General features: G+C 38.0%; 2 protein-coding genes across 2 annotated transcripts; one reads left to right on the top strand and one right to left on the bottom strand.

The window, feature by feature from the left end:
- Positions 1-351: 351 nt before the first annotated feature.
- On the bottom strand, positions 352-3,579 carry tsn (translin). Its single transcript, XM_053626981.1, has 6 exons — positions 3,263-3,579; positions 2,914-3,007; positions 2,734-2,830; positions 2,517-2,632; positions 2,355-2,434; positions 352-2,275 (listed from the first exon to the last, which is right to left on the bottom strand). The coding sequence occupies exons 1-6, from the start codon at positions 3,326-3,328 to the stop codon at positions 2,045-2,047; spliced, it is 684 nt and encodes a 227-aa protein (XP_053482956.1). The 5' UTR covers positions 3,329-3,579; the 3' UTR covers positions 352-2,044.
- Positions 3,580-5,629: 2,050 nt separating this feature from the next.
- On the top strand, positions 5,630-18,006 carry arl5a (ADP-ribosylation factor-like 5A). Its single transcript, XM_053626980.1, has 6 exons — positions 5,630-6,066; positions 9,930-9,990; positions 10,713-10,860; positions 13,293-13,376; positions 14,900-15,051; positions 17,454-18,006. The coding sequence occupies exons 1-6, from the start codon at positions 6,021-6,023 to the stop codon at positions 17,500-17,502; spliced, it is 540 nt and encodes a 179-aa protein (XP_053482955.1). The 5' UTR covers positions 5,630-6,020; the 3' UTR covers positions 17,503-18,006.
- Positions 18,007-20,933: the final 2,927 nt, after the last annotated feature.

Genomic DNA, 20,933 nt, shown 5'->3' with positions numbered 1-20,933 from the left:
TTCCTCTAAAACACATGATGTCCATTCACTGTTCCACCCACAGCACTTGACTGACAGGTCTTGTTCACTGAATATGCAAATACAGGATTGCAAAGGTGTTTTATTTTGTCCCAGGTGTAGCAGTGGATGAGAGAGAGCAATTGCAAATGTCCAAATTACTATTACTTTTCCCATACAGCACAGCCATAGCAGTTTAGACATTAAAAATGAAATGTTTAATAGACTTTAGTTTAATTTTGGCAGGAATTGCACATTGTTGTGCAGAGAAAAACAAATGTGAATATACGTTTTGCAATTTAAATGAGAATCTTATTATGCACACTCGTAACGGAACTGCTGTTGCAAACATTGTTTAAATTATAATTTTCTAATCAGCATTTCAATAAAGTTCAGAAATTTCTTCTGTAATTTAGGTTAGTATTGGCACTGATACATGAATTGTTAATATATGCCTATGGAGGTAGAATTTTGTTTTTCAATACAAAAATGAATCATCATTGGCACAGCAAACATTGAAGCTTCTACAGTATATTACTCAATAGAAAGGGGGTTTTAACTCACTACATAAAGTCATTCTTTTAACTGAGACCAGACATGCTGTTCTTTTCTTTATTTACAAAACCTAATTTAATATTTTCCATGTGTACAAATTGGTGAATTATATTAAATATAAATGAACAAAAACAAGCAAACTGATCTTTTCATTGGCTACTTGTTTACTCAAAATGGTTTGTTTGTGATGCACTTTATTACACAATGTTTTGAAACATCAGAGAGAGAGAGAGAGAGACTCATAAGTCAATTCAGTGGTAATATACCAGACATTCCATGAGGAAACAGGTGCATATTATTACTACTGACAACTTTGGACTAATGTTGAAGTCAAAATAGGTACTTCATGTGTTGTGTCAAACAGTACTTAGGCATACATTTATAAAGCAGGCTAATCACATGCTCACATGTATAGCTCAACATTACATACCAATGAAACAGGCAAACAATAATTGATTAAAAAAAAAAAAAACTTTGCATTTGATGACTATGAGAAGTGGATTTTTGCAAAACTGCTGTCTTCAGACAATATAGAACATGCAATAGTCTAACATTATTTATTAAGAAGTTTTGAAAAATGTAACTAATTGAGGTCATGACAGCAGAAGCACACTGACAGGATTGTAAAAATAAGGCAGTACTGTCGCCTTCATTAAAGAATATTTTTGCTCTTCCAAGAATCCTCTTGTCAATCACCATACAGCATAAACTTGCAAAACATTTTTAGCAGAAATATTCTTCATATCAAAGTCTAAGATTTGGGGCTCTGATAGATGTGCACCTCTATTCCTGTGAATATGTCTGTAGGTACTGAAAGAAAAACAGAATATGTCGAAAAAAATTTAAAAAATGATAAAAAGCAGGGTTTTTTTTTCCCAAAGCAGCAGTTTTGTGTAGTTTAGGTTCATCATTAATTTTCCTCCCCTCTAGTCAATTCTGAAGTATGGTTTAAGCATATACACACACACACACACACACACACACACACCTTAGTACATATTTAAAAACTGTCCAAAAAAAAAAAAAACCCTGTAGGCCACGTTCACTTGTAGTACTATTATATTACAGACCTCTGTGATATTGAGAAGAAAACTAAGTATTTTTAAAATCACCTCAACCTAGTGTCAACCAAGTCCAATATTTATACAATGCTTTACAAGTGCAATGACCAGCACAGAACAATAAAGAACAGCAAAATGGCACATCCAACCAAGCATACAGATGAACTGTACATGAGTAAACTTCTCAACAGCAGTGAGAAACACCGCTTCTCCCATTTTTTTAATCAGGCCCAAACAGCGTTCCACTAGGGGAGACAGCTGGCTACAAACTCCACACCACTGTCAAAGGCTACAGGGGCTTCAACACTTCCATCTGATCTTCTCTTCCTCCACATGCCTGCCCACTGGCAGGTTAAGTCTCCACTCTTGCACTCATGGAGAATCCCAGCCAGGGTATTTGCCCCACGGCCTCTTTAGTTCCTCTCCTACCTCTACTTATCTCCCCCGGCTTCCTGCTCCTTGGCAAGGCCCCGGATTGACAGATCATACACTACCTCCTCAATCTTCTTCACGTCATACTTGAGACCATCGTAGCGTTTACGGAGCGGGTCGTTTTTCAGATTTAGCAGGCGAAAACCAGAATCAAGTTTGTTGATGAAATCTGAGATACGAAGAGGGCGCCCGTAGTCTCCAGCTGTTACACTGTTGACTGCCAACCTTGACTGTGGAGTCAACAATACATTTTAATTTGATGACACTTTACAGAAATCCTTCAAAAAGGCCTGACAGTTAATATCTTACCAGTTCACTGGCCATAATAAGAATCCCCGCTAGATAATCTTCAAGGTCCAGATGGAATCCTTTTTCTCTGTCCACTTCAACTGTACAAACAAAAACGTGTTACTTTATATGAATACGTTCAATGAGGAGCCAAGTTCAAAACCTTAAAGAAATCACGCATACTTCCGAGTATTTTTGCCACCTCCTCTCGTGTCACCAAGGACTCGCTCTCCAAATAGACCACAAAAGCGGCAAGAAACGTAAGGCGCTGCAGAACAAACCTCCAGTGCTCATGAAACCTGCGAAAGTTAACAAAACATTTTTAAAAAATAAAAATGAATACAACTAAGGTAAAGCTCTTCACATTACACTATATACGCCATACAGTTTCTGCACTGACCTGTAATACTGTTCCACAGGGAACTTTGTTTTCAGCTCACCAATTTGGGTTTGAACCATGCAAAACAGCTCCCTGGCCTTCAGACACTTGCTGGGAACTGGTGATAAAACACAGGCTATTATATATTCCTACAGTACTATGGTGAAATATCAAAGAGATTTCTAATGATTGTCCACTTACTATCTTTGAACCCACTTGGTTGATGGACACTTTGAAGGATGGTGAGAATCTCCCTGGCGGTCTGCTCGAGTGTTTGGACAACTTTTCTTATGTCCTACAAGTTAAAAAGGAGGCACGTTGTCTAAAAGGAGCAAGATTGAGAAAGGCTAAAAACCCACCCAAGGGAACAAGTGTTTTGCAGAAACGTAACTAATGGCAATCTTGTTAAACCTGCTCCAGTCCCATCACGACTCCATAAAATGTTATACGTGACATTTTTATTCAGCTAAGATTGCATACTTATTTACCTTTTCGACGATCACTCTACATATTCATCGGTTAATGAGCATGAACTGTACATGAACCTTACCTCGCGAATATCTTGATCTGCAGTTAAAAAGCCCTGGATGTAGCTAAACATCTCCGTAACTGACATGGCTACCTCGCAGAAGTTCTTCAACGCGACTTCACCAACAACTCAAATGTAACTCAAATGTAACTCAAATGTAACTCGCTGAAACAAGGAGGAAATAAAACGTGAGGCAGGACAAGAAACTAAATTAAATCAACACAGTCTACAATATTGCTCTCCGGCCTTTCTTTCCCTCCTGTAATCCAAGCGCAGTACCGTTCTGAGTCATCAACGTGCTCTTCTTGATTGGCCCGTCCCCTGCTGGTCGCATGGTGATGACGTCACGTCAATGCGGTCTCTTCTACCACGTGAGACGATTCTGCGGATTTTCGAAATTCTTCTGAAACTTCAATAAAAGGTTTAAATAACGACGAGTAAATAATACTGGGTTTTACTGACACGTGTTCTAATAAAATCATTTATTAAACTTAGCTTTAATTACATACAGTAAATATGTATTTTACTAAGTGTTCATTTAATTAGAGAGATTCCTGAACAGTCCAAGTTAATGTGAAGAACATCTCATTTTTCAAATCAGAGCTCAGTGAGGTAAGTCTGGAGTTTGACAAGGTCTCAGCTTAGGAATGACACTGTATGTTATAGTCACATAGCCTAATTATGTTGTACATTGTTTAGTAATTTAAGTAAGTAAATACATTTTCAAGTTTCCTTTTAACTGATATTAATGATAAATACACCACCAACATTACCTAGCTTAACTATAGCTTCAATATTAGATAACTTTCCAGTATGAATCCATCCATTTTCTCTACCGCTTATCCTACAAGGGTCAGAGCCTTTTCCGGAGGAATCGGAGCATGAGGTGGGAGACACCCTGGATGGGGGGCCAGCCCATCGTAGGGTACAATCGCACACACATTCAGACTCCCATTCTCACACTATGGACATTTTAAAGATGCCAATCAGTCTACAATGCATGTCTTTTGACTGGGGGAGGAAACCAGAGTATCAGAGGAAACCTCTGAAGCAGAGGGAGAACATGCAAACTCCGGGCACACAGGGCAGAGGCGGGATTTGAACCCTCAGCCCCGGAGGTGTGAGGCAAATGTACTTCCAATATAAATATGAAACATACATTTTTATTTACCAGTAACTAACTCTATGAGATGTGTAAAATGACAATTCTAGGATTACAGCATATTCAGAACCATGATAGCATTTAGTAATTTATTAGCATAGTAATTTTTTATTTCATGTTATCACATTGCTTCGTATTACATGACCATTCAAATATGTAAATGATGGTAGAAGGTACACTCATGGCATCTAATATTTTGTTATTCCATGGACATTCAAAAGCATGTAGGGGAAATTTTTTAAACGTGGGCAGAGTAAAACCAATATAATTGGTTAATAGTGTGTCTTTTGGCTAATAGTATGTCTTTTTCAGTGCATTAAAGTTTGCATTCATAATAACACTGTTTTAAACGCTAGTAATAGTTGTAGTACACCCCCTGGCAAAAATGATGGAATCACCACACTTAGAGGATACTCATCCAGCTTTTTTATTTTGTAGCAAATTATCAAATCACACATCCATCCATCCATCTGCTATACCACTTATACGTCCAGGGAGCATCGGGCACAAGGCGGGGTACACCCTGGACACTGTGTCAATCCATTGCAGGGCACAATCACATACACGTTCACACACCCATTCATACACTATGGAGACGTTGGACATGTCAATCAGCCTACCATGCATGTCTTTTGGACTAGGGGAGGAAACCGGAGTACCCGGAGGAAACCCCGGCAGCATGTGGAGAACATGCAAATTCCGCACACACAGGGCAGTGGCAGCAATTGAAACCCCAACCCTGGTGGTGTGAGGCGAACGTGCTAACCACTAAACCACTGTGCGCCCACAAATCACAGATATGACACAAAACAATATTTTTTAAAAAGCTGAACATTCTGGCTTCGTGAAACATACCTCAAACAAATAATTTGTTTAAATTAATGGCATCCGTTTTATTCCAGATCAAGTAGAGGAAAAAATTATGGGGTCACTCAGTGTTGAAAAAATGATGGAATCACCTTGTAACTTGCAATTCTAAAACAGTTACCAGTGCAAGTCTAAAAATGCTCATTAGTAAGCAATTAAAAGAGAGTGCTTACAAACGTTGGCAAAAACCTTTAGCCTGTGGGATAGCAGAGTTTGAACACGAGGACAGAGCAGAGCAGGACAGGACATAACATAGCAGAGCAGGATAGAGCAGAGCAGAGCAGGACAGGACATAGCAGAGCAAGACAGGGTAGAGCAGAGCAGGACAGGGTAGAACAGGGTAGAGCAGAGCAGGGCAGGGCAGCTCTGGACAGCTCTAGAGATCCTGGGGCGGCTCTTAGCTGCGCTGCTCCATGCCCGTGTGTTCATTCAGCTGTTGCGGCGGAAGTCAGCAGCCGCAGCACCTCACTTACACCAAGCTGCGCGGACTGAATGACGATTCTCTAACGCTTTCCTCCCTGAACCAGGCTATGACATTAGGCAAATTATGCCGCATTTCAAAAGCAGTGGCGTTGTCAATCGCTATGTTTACTTCTCATCTCAATTTCGCTTTGAAAACATCCCCTGCATTTAGCTAAATCGCTGGTTGTACCTGACAGCTAGCTTGGTTCTGCTTTCGATTCGTTTATACGAAGCAGCTATATTTTAGATTATTTGTGTTGTCGGTGCGAAGAAACTCATCCAGTAGACATGGGAATCATTTTTACAAAGTTATGGAGGCTTTTTAACCACCAAGGTGAGTCATTTCTCTACATTTAAGAAGACAATGGATATTTAGCAAAGTTAGCTAGTCGGCTAGTTGACATTAGCTTGTGAAGTTTAGATAACGTTGTGTTAAGGTTATGATATAACGTATAACATAAAAAACCTTAGGTTTTCTAGTGTCTTATAAATGTCTGTCAGCTATAGCAAAACGGCTTCGTTGATCTGTAACTGGTTGTGTTTTATTAGCTACCTGTTTGACACTTGCTAATGTGTTTCCCGACGCTGTATGTCATATGCTAGCAGTTCATAGCTAACAGCGGACTGTGCTAGAAGTCAGTGAGCCTGGCGGAGCTGCTTTCTCTGTCAGCATTAGGGGAACTGCTTGTGTGAAATATGAAAAGCTCTCAAAGATTTAAAGCATGAAACTGTTTGTTTTCTTTAGTTCCATTAGTAACTTAATGCTGTCCATCTCTTAACTCCAGTCCTAGCTATCGTTAGCTGTTCATTTGTTATGGTTAGCGTAGGCCTGTATAACTGCAACATCAGTGCGATGTAACACATCTCTGTTTATTTATTACATTTACATTACATTTATAATTAACGGTCCTACAAAGACATATAAGCATAAATGTTTCTTTTTACAATACTTCATTTTGTTGAGTAATGCAGTGTGCTATCTAGAGAACTGTACATACATATTTATGCTTCGGTCAAGCTTCTGGTCTGAAGCTGAAGTGTTGCACAGTTTTGAAAGAGTTGAAACCTTAATGATGAGGCTATTTATTTAATAGCTATAATATAATGTAGGTTATAATATAACATAATGTAGTTTATAATATAGTGTAGGTTATCGTATAATATAATGTAGGTTACACTGTCGTACAGTTATCTGCTTTGGAAGTAACCAGAGTAAGAACTAAACAAGCTGTCCAAATGAAGATGCATCACCACTCATTACTGCTATCTTGATTTATTTCATACAGGCTTATATGTAAAATATGTGGTGCAGTGACAGACTAAAGAAACCCATCAGTGTCCACATAATGACAGACACAAGATCTGAGCCAGCGAAGGACCTCTGTGTGATGGCCTGCAGTTTCCATGGCTTCTCATTCATTATAGATGATGTGACCTAGTATTGGCTGAAATCATGGTGTTGCTTAACTGGCTGCACCGATTGCTCAGGTTTCACTAGAAAGCCAATGTGTCTAGAAAATACATCAGTGTTTCTATGTTTACAACACAACAAGGAGACACACACCATGGCCCTTTCAAACATTATTAAACACATAAAGCTGAGTGACTGGACAAGCTGTTCCATTACAGATGACACAGCCTTTAAATATTTTAGTGTTTGAATAACATTAAGTGTTATGCAAAAAAAAAAAAAAAATTAAACCATTGGTGCGTCCGTTTAAAGTATTCAGAATTGGGAAACGACGGCTTGAAGCATGTCCAACGGACAGACCTATTCACAGAACAATCGTAGTTCTCGGTTAGTCAAGAACGTACTCCGTTAAGGGGTTAATTGTTATTTGAATATAATAAAGTTATGAAGATATTTTCAAGATACACACAGCTGACTACTTGTATGTAATGGCACCAATGGATAGAGTTGAGTAATTGTAAGTGGAATGCTGCAAGACAAGCATGTATTATTACAACTAATACATGGATTAAAATAACATGTTTAACAATGCTGTCTGACTAGACATTTTCACTGTCCTTTCATTTGTAAAAGGGAACTGGGATTTCCTAATTTCCTACAGTTATTTTATTTTTTATTTTTTTTAATAAAAAGGGGGGGGGGGGTTCCTGGTGCAAATTACTTGAGAGTATACAATGGAAGCCGCTGCACCCTTCCTGAATTGAAAAGCAATTACCCATAGACACAACTCTCTTACAGTCCCACTGAGATGGCTCCGAAACTCAGCTACTCAACTTCACGTTGAATACAAGGATAGATTTTAATTTTAATTATTTGATTCCATGATGTATTATTTGCATAGCAAACCCTTAGTTTGTTTGAAGGCCATATTGTTTTGTTATTGGCTCTTTATTGAATGTCCAGTAAGAAGTGACAAAAACAACAGACGGAGCTGATATGATACATGGAGGATCAATGGTTACCATGAAAAAGAAAGCACATCTTTACAGTGTGGTCTAACCTTTAGACCCAAGATGATAAAATAACTCATGTATCTGTTTAAAATTCTTAGTGAGATCAGGCACTGATGTGAGGTGAGGAGGCCTGGGGTACCGTCATCATTCCAGTTCATCCCAAAGTTGTTCAGGGCTCTGTGCAGGACCCTCGATTTGTTTGACATCAATCTTGGCAAACCATGTCTTCATGGAGCTTGCTTTGTGTGCAGGCACATTGTCATGCTGGAAGATGTGTGGGTTAGGGATATTGTTATGTTTCAGCATACAAAGACATTCCTGAAAATTGTGTGTTTCCAAATTTATGGTAACAGTTTGGGAAAGAACCACATGAGAGTGTGATGGTCAAGTGTCCACATATGTTTGGCCATAAAGTGTATTTCATATTAAATTGCTTCACTAATGCATCCCCTATGATCATATCCACAGCTGCTATCTGTCTGCTTACACATGTTATGTTGGAGGTTAAAGTACACAAATTTGAATTGAATGTTGACAGTCGTCACCTGATCACCGTTGTTGTTATTATGTGCACTTTTTGGAACCTTTACTATTATAAAACGACTAAAAACATTCCTGAAGGGTTAGTCATTGGACTTCTGCATTGATGCCAGAGCATTGCCGTCATGCTTGTTTTACTCACTCAGGCAGAATGCGTCATTAACACACCTGATTTGTAAGCATAACTAAGGTATCGCTAGCTACTGTTCCTGCTGTATTTCTCAACCTGTAATTAATGCCTTTATATAATATATCACATCTAGGAACAAAGCTTGCATCCAAAGGGACACACAATGTGCTTACGTGTTAAGATATTAATGAGTGCAGCACTGTGTGATTATTTTTTTGTTGTGAAGCACAGTATATTTTTATATAGTCACCTTTCCTCATTCGAATGCTGGTGAAAAACAATTCTAATTAAGGGTTATAATCTAGGTTAATTTTATATTTATTATATATATATATATATATATATATATATATATATATATATATATATATATATATATAAAGTCACTAGCACTTTACGGTGTTGCTCTGCCGGTTCAGGAGTGTTATATGCACATGGCTTAGGTTTGTTAGAGGAGCAGGTTTACATTTTGACTGGTTAAACAAGATCTGTGGTTTGGTTTGTTCCATATTCACAGCTGTGTAATAAATGCAAGTTTGAATATACAGTATGCTTGAGAAAGAGACTGATGTCTTAGTCCTAGCGTTTGCTGAATTTGTATTGTCTACAGTTGTGGATTCTGTCTTTAGATATAATATGCATTAAATTCCATAAACATTGTTCAGTTGAACTGAAAAAAATCATTGAGAACCCAAATTGAAAACCCCACTTTAACAACAACTAGATGCCTAGATGATTAATTATCAGATCTTGAGGATTGGACTGCTTTTAACCTTGTATCTTCACATTCATTCACATTGTATCTTCAAATTTGAGATTATTTTGTATTATTTTCTGAAACCAGTAGTCCAGGCTATTTGGGCCATGCCAAACAACCACAGGACATGTGCGGCAGCCATCTTGTGTACACATAGTTAACAGCAAGTATAAATCAGCCTTTACTTCTTTGGTGGCCTAGTTAGTGAATTTTATGATTTGTCTGATGTGAGCTTTATTGGTGTAAATCGGTTATGTAATAGCTTGAATAATTTTAGTCCATTTAGTGTTTGGGTCAAAAATAACAGTGTTCTGTGTTTCTTACCATATTTTATTTTGTTATTTAGAGCATAAAGTCATCATCGTTGGATTGGACAATGCAGGAAAGACAACAATCCTTTATCAATTGTAAGTACTGAATTTATCTTGAAGCATGTATCTATATTACTATTGAAAATCATTTTAACAGTTGATATAAAGTATAACTATTATCTTTTTTTTATTTATTTCAAGTATCTTACGATGTTAAGAATAAAACTGTAATAATTCACACATATTGGAAGTATGATAAAAAATAATAATCCAACTGAAGTGAAATGTATTTGTAGTTAAATTTATTGTTCATTTTCTTTTTGCTTCTCTGGACTCCTAGAGCATGTGAATTACTGTGATCATACAAGTTAATATGTCCCTGTAACTAATACTGCTGAGTTTAATACAGCAATAGCACTTCCTCAGTCACAAGAAAGCCTGAGTGGCTAAAGGCTTCTGTTTCACGTGAAGCCTTTGAGCATAGTCCAGTAGCAGAGATGTTATCTTCAAAACAATTGAGTGAATGTAATTTAGTGTTCCTGTGTGACACCAGTGGAAATATTTGGGGGAAAAAAATTCTGCCATTCCTGTCACACCACACCAAAGCTCACAAGGAAGGTCTCTTTGCCAGTAAGTGTTAACTCACTGTGTAATGGAGATTTTCTGTGGTATATGGCCATGCTATATGGCAGTTTTTTCTTATTTAAACCAAACTGTTATTCGAACGACTTCCTACAGTATTCAGTCTACCTAAATAAATAATGCTTTAATTATAATTTAATTATAGTTTTTTTTTTTGGTGTGTTTTTGGCCTTCAGTTCTATGAATGAAGTAGTTCACACGTCACCCACAATAGGCAGCAATGTAGAGGAGATTGTGGTGAAGAACACCCATTTCCTCATGTGGGATATAGGAGGCCAGGAATCTCTGCGTTCTTCCTGGAACACCTACTACACTAACACAGAGGTATGATATTCGCTTTTCTTGTCATTTTGTGAAAATTCGGTGTGCTAGTGTTTTACTCCTCTTGATTGTACCACATTCATGTGAAGGAAAAAAACAAAACAAAATAATAAGTACACCCCATGGTAATTGTTGACTTCTTTGACATATTTGGAGAAGCAAACATTTGATCCTCTTTGAAACAGTGCCTATTATTAAAGTTGATACAATCTATTAAATGACATAAAATTGACATTTTGTAGCAATTTTCGCTGTTTAATCAAAAATAGATCAGTCATATGGGAAAAGTGAATATACCCCTACATTTATCACACCTTCCGATCCATAAAATTAGAATCAGGTGTTTCTAATCAAGATTGGGTGCCAGTGATTAGAACCTGCTTAGTGAGTGCAGATGGAACCTGTCTTATTTAAACCCTCTCATATCTAGTGTCTGGTGTTCCCTTTGTTATTGTGGTGTGTGTGTGGTGTCATCATGCCAAGACCTAAAGAGTTCTAAGAGCTTCTGAGGCCAAGGGTGTACTTATTTGTTCCACAGAAGCATATCACATCTATAGATATTTCTGTTGAATAAATGATTGAAAAAGCAAATGTTCCTTGTGGTTTTGTTCAAGTATATCAACTTTATTAATAGGCACTGTTTCAAAGATGATCAAATCCAAATATGTCCATATATATATATATATAAAATCTCTCTCAAAAAAAAGTGAGTACACCCCTCACATTTTTGTAAATATTTGATTATAACGTTTCATGTGACAACACTGAAGACAACACTTTGCTACAATGTAAAGTAGTGAGTGTACAGTTGTATAACAGTGTAAATTTGCTGTCCCCTCAAAATAACTCAACACACAGCCATTAATGTCTAAACCGCTGTCAACAAAAGTGAGTACACCCCTAAGGGAAAATGTCCAAATTGGGCCCAAAGTGTCAATATTTTGTGTGGCCACCATTATTTTCCAGCACTGCCTTAACCCTCTTGGGCATGGAGTTCACCAGAGCTTCATAGGTTGTCACTGGAGTCCTCTTCCACTCCTCCATGACGACATCACAGAGCTGGTGGATGTTAGCGACCTTGTGCTCCTCCACCTTCCGTTTGAGGATGCCCCACAGATGCTCAATAGGGTTTAGTCCATCATCTTCACCGTCAGTTTCTTTATCAAGGCATTGGTTGTCTTGGAGGTGTGTTTAGGGTCGTTATCAAGCTGGAATACTGCCCTACGGCCCAGTCTCCGAAGGGAGGGGATCATGCTCTGCGTCAGTATGTCACAGTACATGTTGGCATTCATGGTTCCCGTAATGAACTGTAGCTCCCCAGTGCCGGCAGCACTCATGCAGCCCCAGACCATGACACTCCCACCACCATGCTTGACTGTAGGCAAGACACACTTGTATTTGTACTCCTCACCTGGTTGCCGCCACACACGCTTGACATCATCTGAACCAAATAAGTTTATCTTGGTCTCATCAGACCACAGGACACAGTTCCAGTAATCCATGTCCTTAGTCTGCTTGTCTTCAGAAACTGTTTGCGGGCTTTCTTGTACATCATCTTTAGAAGAGGCTTCCTTCTGGGACGACAGCCATGCAGACTAATTTGATGCAGTGTGTGGCGTATGGTCTGAGCACTGACAGACTGACCCCCCACCCCTTCAACTTCTGCCGTAATGTTGACAGCACGCATACGTCTATTTCCCGAAGACATCCTCTGGATATGACGCTGAGCACGTGCACTCAACTTCTTTGATCGACCATGGCGAGGCCTGTTCTGAGTGGAACCTGTCCTGTTAAACCGCTGTATGGTCTTGGCCACCGTGCTGCAGCTCAGTGTCAGGGTCTTGGCAATCTTCTTCTAGCCTAGGCCATCTTTATGTAGAGCAACAATTCTTTTTTTCAGATCCTCAGAGAGTTCTTTGCCATGAGGTGCCATGTTGAACTTCCAGTGACCAGTATGAGGGAGTGTGAGAGCGATGACACCAAATTTAACACACCTGCTCCCCATTCACACCTGAGACCTTGTAACACTAACAAGTCACATGACACCGGGGAGGGAAAATGGCTAATTGGGCCCAATTTGGACATTTTCACTTAGGGGTGTATTCACTTTTGTTGCCAGCGGTTTAGACATTAATGGCTGTGTGTTGAGTTATTTTGAGGGGACAGCAAATTTACACTGTTACACAAATGTACACTCACTACTTTACATTGTAGCAAAGTGTCATTTCTTCAGTGTTGTCACATGAAAAGATATAATCAAATATTTATGTGATGGGTGTACTCACTTTTGTGAGATACCGTATGTGTATGTGTATATATATATATATATTTTAAAGCCAACAATTTCCATGGGGTGTACTTATTTTTTCACCTGACTGTATATTCTGACTTTATAGTAGACAGAAATATTGAATTCTATTCTCATGGCTGTACAGTTTGTGATAGTTGTGGTGGACAGCACAGACAGAGAGCGGATCTCTGTGACCAGAGAAGAGCTCTACAGAATGCTCGCTCACGAGGTGAGTCTTACATTCCCATAATGCTTACTGCACACTGACACCCCCTCTATCTTTGCAGATCTTTCTATTCAAATTAGTTGGGATTTGCTTATGTCTAGTGTCCTCTTTCCACACCGCATGCACACATGTCCCTGCTTTATCAAAACAGAATAGTGCTTACGCACATTATAAAATGTGTAAATGACCCAATAAAAGACATTGAAATTTAGTCACAGAACTGACTGAATTGATCAGCGATTATTTCCTCACTGACTGTTTACATGGACAGCAATAATCTAATTATGACCTTATTCTGACTAAGACAATATTGTAATTAAGGTGTTTACATGAATTGCTTTTAGAATACTCCTTTCATGTTCCTTTGTTACATTTTATAGAACATAGATCGATTAACGTCACACGTCATTAAGTCCCCACGCCACGCTGTCCGACATTCCCTCCAGAATTTCACGTATCAACATACAGTTCTTTGGTTATGGTACCATATACAGTTTTTTTTGGTGTTTTTAGTTTTATGAAAGCTTCAGGTGCAGCTAATTATTTGTCATGCTATACGTGCAAATAGACGACTGCTTGAAGCCATGGGCTGTGTCTGAAACCACATACTTACCTACTGTATAGTAGTTGAAATACATGTATTTCACCTGCTATATACATGTATTTCACCTAATATATAGCAGGTAAGTACGCCATTTCGGATGCAGCCGTGCTCTCTTGTTTGCCGTCAAATGGTTGAGCACTGCCGTGTGTGTACGTGTCCTGTCGCAAAATGCGGTGAAAACCCCCACATGACGTTAATAGTGTGATTAAGGTGTGTACATGTCTATAAAGCGACTAAAATCGGAATACTCCACATGTCTTAATTCGATTTGTGTTTACTTCGAGTATGACTTTAATCAGATTAAGGTAATTAAAAATTGCTGTTTACATGGTAGTTTCTTAATCAGAGTATTGTCTTAATTGGGTTAATATTGGATTATTGTTGTCCATGTAAACGTACTGACTGATGTTAGCATGACTAGAGATCAGTCAAGTGAAGAGACGACGATGAGGCTCGTGTTTAAATGCTGTGTGTGACTTTTACCTCAAGTAACGAGACGGAGACTGATGTGTATGACAATGATAATCACACTAATAACTTATTTCCCACTCTAAACTCCTAATTCTTTAAAAATTTGGCACATTTACACATGTAGAGGTAGGTGGAGTGTCTTGAAGTAGAGTCAGAATTAAATCTTTAAAAGATTTAATTGTCTTTCTTTTCACTTTTAGGCATAAAATGTTAATGTTAAGATGTTACAACTTCTAGTTTAGATTCATGAAAAAGGGGAACATGTTTTATTTTAGGAAAGTCTGTAACATAAAGATGTTTCCCAGGCCACCACATATATTTGCTTTCATTCAGACTCGTGTACAGATGCACTAATGTGAGTGCAGAGTTGTGATGAACTGTGAAAATGTGTTAAGGAATTTTTTTTTAATGAGTTCATGTTTCAGTGGTTTGCTCTCAATTTGTTTCCCAGGACCTTAAAAAGGCTGGTTTGTTGGTGTTTGCCAACAAACAGGATGTGAAAGGTTGTATGACAGTTGCTGAAATCTCACAGAGCCTACAGCTTACTTCAGTTAAGGACCACCAGTGGCACATCCAGGCCTGTTGTGCTCTCACGGGGGAGGGGTAAGAATATATTTTCTTTTTCATACTAACGGACAGTTTTTTCTGTTTTGTTTTTTTTGTTTTGTTTTTTTGTAGCTGTCTGCTTTTGAATTTTGTACCCAAGTTTGAAGAACATTGAATCACTCTCTTAGTCATGGGGTGGTGGCACTAGATAATGAATTTTCTGTTAACTCACTTGATGCTTAATCGGTGTGTTTGACCTGAGAGATGACCAAACTGCATTGATCTCTGGACATACAGAACAGTTTACAGTCATTTGAAAAAAAATAAGTGCACCCCATGGAAATTATTTATTTATTTTACATATTTGGACAAGCAAACATTTGATCCTCTTTGAAACAGTGCCTATTAATAAAGTTGAAACACTCTCTCAAATAACATAAAATTTAGATTTTGTGGTAATTTTTACAATTTAACCCTTAAATGCATGCATGTTTCGTCAGTAATTATTACATATTCGGGTCGTTAGTGGCCCGGAGTTTATGTGTAATGCGGCTGGATCTCTAAACTGCCCCAATAGTATAAAACTGTCCTAATATTTTATTAACAATTACAAAATAATAAAATGCAGCATATTTCATTATATCTTGACATTTTATTTGTCAATAAACATATCAAAATATATACACCGTTAAAATTACGCACTTGTAATTCACGCGCTAAAATAGTGAAAGTAATGTAGCATTTTCATTCAATCATTTCAGTCACCATAACAAAATTAAAATCCTTACAATATTTAATATTTTTGTAAACTTTCAGTACCATTTTTTTCGCATATTTAAAATAAAATCCTCAAACTGAATGTTACGAATATAAACTTCAGACTAAAACTTTACACAACTGTTTGTCCAATTCTATAAGACTGAAAAGAACCCAATACACAGAGATTCACCAGAATATATATTATTCATTTAGGACTGTAGTTTAATTCAGTGCTTTTTGAGCATCCAAAAAAATAATGCATATCTCCTTTAAGCAGCTTTCACCCGTTTCCCCTGCCCCTTACACACAGTCTAGCATTTTGGATATAAACATAAGTTTGTTCTCATGCATCACTTTTTGTTCTCTGCGGTGTTTAATATAAAATGCTTCCCTGCCTTAGAGGACTTTCTTCCTCAGTCACTTGACGATTACACCGCCGTCTGGTGGTAACTTGAGGTCATGTTAGGAATAAAAGGTAACGTTGACATAAACAGTAAACTGAAGAAAGTCATTGTCGGTGACTCTGGGTGTCTGCTAATGCTAGTGTGTGTATGATGTCATGCGCCATCGACTAGGAAGCGGCTTATACTACCAGTTAGAAAAACCGACTAGTGTTCCATTTGAGATTATATTACCTTTCTAAAATTCATACACTAGACGGTAGAGTACATAGGGCATTGTGTAAGTGTAAGTACTTCATTTGGGACACAACTTTAGTATTTACTCTCCGAATCATGTTTTCGGAAGAGAAGTAACGTATTGAGTAAATGTGCCCTGTGCCGCGCGCAGACCAACTAATCGATAATGAGATTCGTTGACAACGATTTTCATAATCACTTATCGATTAGTTGTTGCAGCTCTACATGTATTACTTCTCCATGCATTTGCTGTGAATGTATGACATGAAAAAAATTTATGAAAAGAAAAAAAATTTATGACAAGAAAAAGTTGGATTTATCATAAAACTCACCTCGGGTGTTGTGACTGTTTGTAGAACTACCAGACTGATAAACTATAAAACTTTTCCAACTAGGCTAGTTTGGTGTTGTTAGCCAAAAGGAGGCACAATTAAGCTCTAGGTAGCTTCTACAGTGCCATGCAAAATACATTATCTTTCCTTATGCTCTGCTCATATCATGTTCATGTAAATTGGAACTCGTATAGACATTTACACACCTTGTTTGGCGCAAAGCAAAGACAGCTGTTTAAGAGAAGCACCTCATACCAACTATGAAGCATGGTGGTTGAAATGTTATGGTTTGGGGTTGCTTTGCTCCCACTGGGACTGGCCAGCTTGCATTTATTGATTCAGCTCTGAATTCTGCATCATATCAAAGAGTGCTTGATGATAATGTGAGGCCATCTGTCCGAAAGTGGAGGTTGAACCAAAAGTGGACATTTCAACAGGATAATGATCCTAAGCACACTAGCAGATCCACTAAGGAATGGCTCATAAAGGATAAACGGAGGGTCAAATGTTTGCTTGTCCAAATATGTAGAAAAAAGCTAACCATTTCCATGGGGTGTACTTTTTATATATATATATATATATATATATATATATATATATATATATATATAATGCCAAATAAACTGACTTTGAAGCCTTTTGAGTTTGTTTATATTAAACAGTTAATCTGCAAATATAAAGACTTGTTCCCTAATGCAATTTAATGAAATGAATCCTGTTCTGTGTGCAGACTATGTCAGGGATTGGAGTGGATGATGTCACGACTACGGGTGAGATGACTTCTGATCGTAGAAAACGGTGCACACTCTTTCTCCTCTCCGCGTGGAGGCCAACTGTGTCTCACTGTGAAGGTGGCCTGGAGATGTCACCCAGATTCGTGTGATGAATTTATTACAGTGGAGAACTGTACTGTGAACAACAATCTTCAACTAACTAATCAAAAGGTTCAGGATGTGCAAAACCACATAAACTCAGTGTTTTTCTACCTAGTTGCTCTATAAAGAGTCGAACAAGAAAGATGCAGAGGAGCTTGTGGACGGAGCACATGTGGAACTGAGTGAGACTCTGCATGGATTTGCAGTATTGTCTGACTGCCTGACATAGTATTGCCCAGTGTGTTAAGTCCAGTATTTACCTTGACCTTGAGCCTGTGTCTGAACCTCTCAGAGCCCAGGGCATCACATAGAGTGTAAAAAAACACCATGCAAGGGAAGACTTCACTTTATGTAAAAGAAAAATAATAATAATTAATAAAAGTTAAATAAAGCGTTTTTACCCTTGAAGGCTGTAGCTTTTTTGTCACTTGCCTTTTGGTGGTGCTGTGACACATTTATTGATCTAAGGCATCAATATTTTTGTAATCTTCTCCCCTGTCGGGACAGAAAACAAAGACTGTAGTGGGAATGATGCTTTGATATGTCGTTCAATTTAAAAATATTGTGCACCAAGTGTTCAGTTTCTAATAGTCAGTTCAGTTTCATAATTTCTCATTTCTAATAGTCTAAAATAATATGGGCTTTCTTATTGAGTAATATTATTCTTATTGTGTAAACTTCTGGTCAGTTTTACTTGTAATGCCTTGCAGAAGTATTAACTCCTCCTTTAAACTTTTTTTTACATTTTGTAGAAAGGGATACAACCTGGAATTAAAATGTACTTAATTAGAATTCTTTCCATTTGATTTATATAAGTTGTTTGAAATTTGAAGGTAAAACCTATATTCGTAAGTTTGACACAATTGTTGAAAGCTGAAATGGGTTGGTTGCATAAGTATTTACCGACAGTTCAATATTTTATAGAACCACTTTTGTCTATACTTACAGCTGCAAGTCTTCTTCGATATGGCTCTATCACCTTTGCACATCTGGATTCTATATTTGTTCCACTTTTCTTCGTAAAATTGCTCAGGCTCTGTGAGATTGGATGGGGACCATTGGTGAATAGCAGTTTTCTTTGGGCTGTTCTATCACATTCACATTCTAGGATATTTTTAATGACTCTATTATAACCTTGACAATATGGTTGTTGTCCTGTTGGAAGATAAAGCTTCACTCCATTTTCAAATGCCTTGCAGACTGGAATAAGTTTTCTTTTAGGATTGTCCAGTATTTTGCTCTATTCATCTTGCTTTCAACCTTGACCAGTTTACCAGGCCCTGCTGATGAAAACTCCACAACATGTTGCTTCCATCACCATGCTTCACTGTGGGGATTTTGTTCTCAGGGTGAGGTGCAGCGTTCTGCCATATCTAGTGCTTTGCGCCAAGGCCAAAATGTTCAGGCATTGCAGTTCATAGAATCTTTTTCCACACTCCTGTTTTGTTTTTCCACAGGAGTCTCTTGGCATTCTTCTCAACACTCTTCCATGAAGCCAAGTTTTGTGATGTGTCCAGGCTATGGTTGTTCTGTGAGGAGCCTCTTCTTTTAGTGGAGGGCATGGACGAGGTTGTGGTTGTGCCACATACCTTCCATTTTTTAAATAATGGATTAAATAGCACTCTCCTGGATGTTTTTATATATATATAAGCAAACCCTTCTTTTACTTTTCCAGGACGTTGTCCCAGACTTGCTCTTTGGTCTTCATGGTGCTGTTTGTTTAGTTATGTTCTCTAACAAATTCTGGAGCCTTCCATGAACAGGTGTATTTATATCGAGATCAACATCAATTTATTCCCACACAGTTGGACCCCGTTCAACTAATCCTGTGACTTTTGATGGTAACTGGTTGCACTAGAGCTAATTTAGGTTGGGTTTTTTTAATTTTCCAAATGGTTAATTACTTTTTTTGTGTACATTCATGACATTCTAATTAATAAGTTCTAAACAATCAACAATCCTAGTCAAGTCAATTTCAGGTTGTAGCACTACAAAATGTTGAAAGGTTCAGGGGGTTGAATACTTGATGGTAAGGCACTGTAACTTGTATGATTGGGTGATGTAGAGAGGAATGCTGTACAGAGATACCAGTTTTGTTACCTTGAATACCGTGGTGCTTAAAATAACTTTCCAGCATTTTTTTTTTTTATCAGATATGTAGCTTACTCCCAGTCACCAGAGACCATCGGCTGTCCTGTTTTTTCAAATCTGTTACCTCTTCACAATCACAAAGTAAAAAGCTTGTCTGTCCTTAAGGGTGTTAGCAAACATGCCTTTTTCTTCCCCTCTGCCTGAATTTAGCCCACTTACCTCAGTGTTTTGGCAGGTGTTTCTTTTCCACTGTGACAGGCAGCGGTGCTTTCTTGAGTGCGGGTGCCAAATTATTTGTAATATTTCAGCTTAATCCTTATGACTCATTGTTTACCAATGACCAAGTGGTTTGATGTCTTTCTCCTTGTAGCCTATGATTCACCAATCGTGTCACTCTACTGTTGATTAATCGACAAAGACTGCTGTCGATTGGTACAGTCATTTGCTTTGGAGTAGCCTTTCTTGAATAAACACAAGTCGGTACTTTTTTTATTATAGCTTTTTGTCAACAAAAAAAAAATCTACACACACACACATGAGTAGAGATTTATTAAAGATTTGTGGTTTTATTAGAAGCTTGGTGCAAGCTGAGATCATAAAACCTCAGTTTGAAAACCCGAGCTCCCTGCTGGCAGATGTTGTGGTGAACTGGTACCCTTCTGTTCTGGTAGCTGATGCTGTAGGAAATCTGGGAGTTTGAGGACAGACCGAGCAGCCCAGAGAAGGAATGAAACACAGTTGTTGCTGTCATTCACCCTCTGTAATGCTCATCTGCACAGGAGACCTGAGAAGACACAGATTCTAAAGCAGGAGCATCAGCGAGGCATCAAGACGAGAAATGTTGAGAAGAGGTGATGTCAAGACGTCACCTGGGCTGCAGCGAAGTAGTAAACTGTTCACCGGGAGAATGTTAGGAGCTAAGATAATTCATGAGAGATGATCTCTGTGTCAAGCTGTGTTATAATGTTTGTTATTTTTTTTATTTGGAACCTGATTTCTGTACTCATGCTGATTCTGTATTATGAGAAATCACTTATGAATCCTTGGGTAACAAATGTCAACTAAACTAAGACAAGTCTGTGCAGTGTTTGGCAGAGAAAATATTCAGTAGCCCCTTACTTGAACCCTGCATTATAAGAATGACATGACACTAATTACATTTTATATATATATATATATATATATATATATATATATGTCTGTCATTGTTGCCTCAGCATGTATTATGTCCTGTTATCACTAAT

Source organism: Ictalurus furcatus, chromosome 6, assembly GCF_023375685.1.
Source record: "Ictalurus furcatus strain D&B chromosome 6, Billie_1.0, whole genome shotgun sequence".
In the NCBI taxonomy this organism is placed as follows: domain Eukaryota; kingdom Metazoa; phylum Chordata; class Actinopteri; order Siluriformes; family Ictaluridae; genus Ictalurus; species Ictalurus furcatus.
This window is presented reverse-complemented; position numbering and strand designations above follow the sequence as displayed.

Coding starts and splice junctions, on each gene's coding strand:
- arl5a (XM_053626980.1), top strand. CDS start 6,021: ATGGGAATCATTTTTACAAAGTTATGGAGGCTTTTTAACCACCAAG. Junction 9,991..10,712: donor ACAACAATCCTTTATCAATT/GTAAGTACTGAA, acceptor TTTGGCCTTCAG/TTCTATGAATGAAGTAGTTC. Junction 13,377..14,899: donor ACAGAATGCTCGCTCACGAG/GTGAGTCTTACA, acceptor TTTGTTTCCCAG/GACCTTAAAAAGGCTGGTTT.
- tsn (XM_053626981.1), bottom strand. CDS start 3,328: ATGTCAGTTACGGAGATGTTTAGCTACATCCAGGGCTTTTTAACTGCA. Junction 2,831..2,913: donor ACCAAGTGGGTTCAAAGATA/GTAAGTGGACAA, acceptor TTTTATCACCAG/TTCCCAGCAAGTGTCTGAAG. Junction 2,633..2,733: donor CCTGTGGAACAGTATTACAG/GTCAGTGCAGAA, acceptor TAACTTTCGCAG/GTTTCATGAGCACTGGAGGT.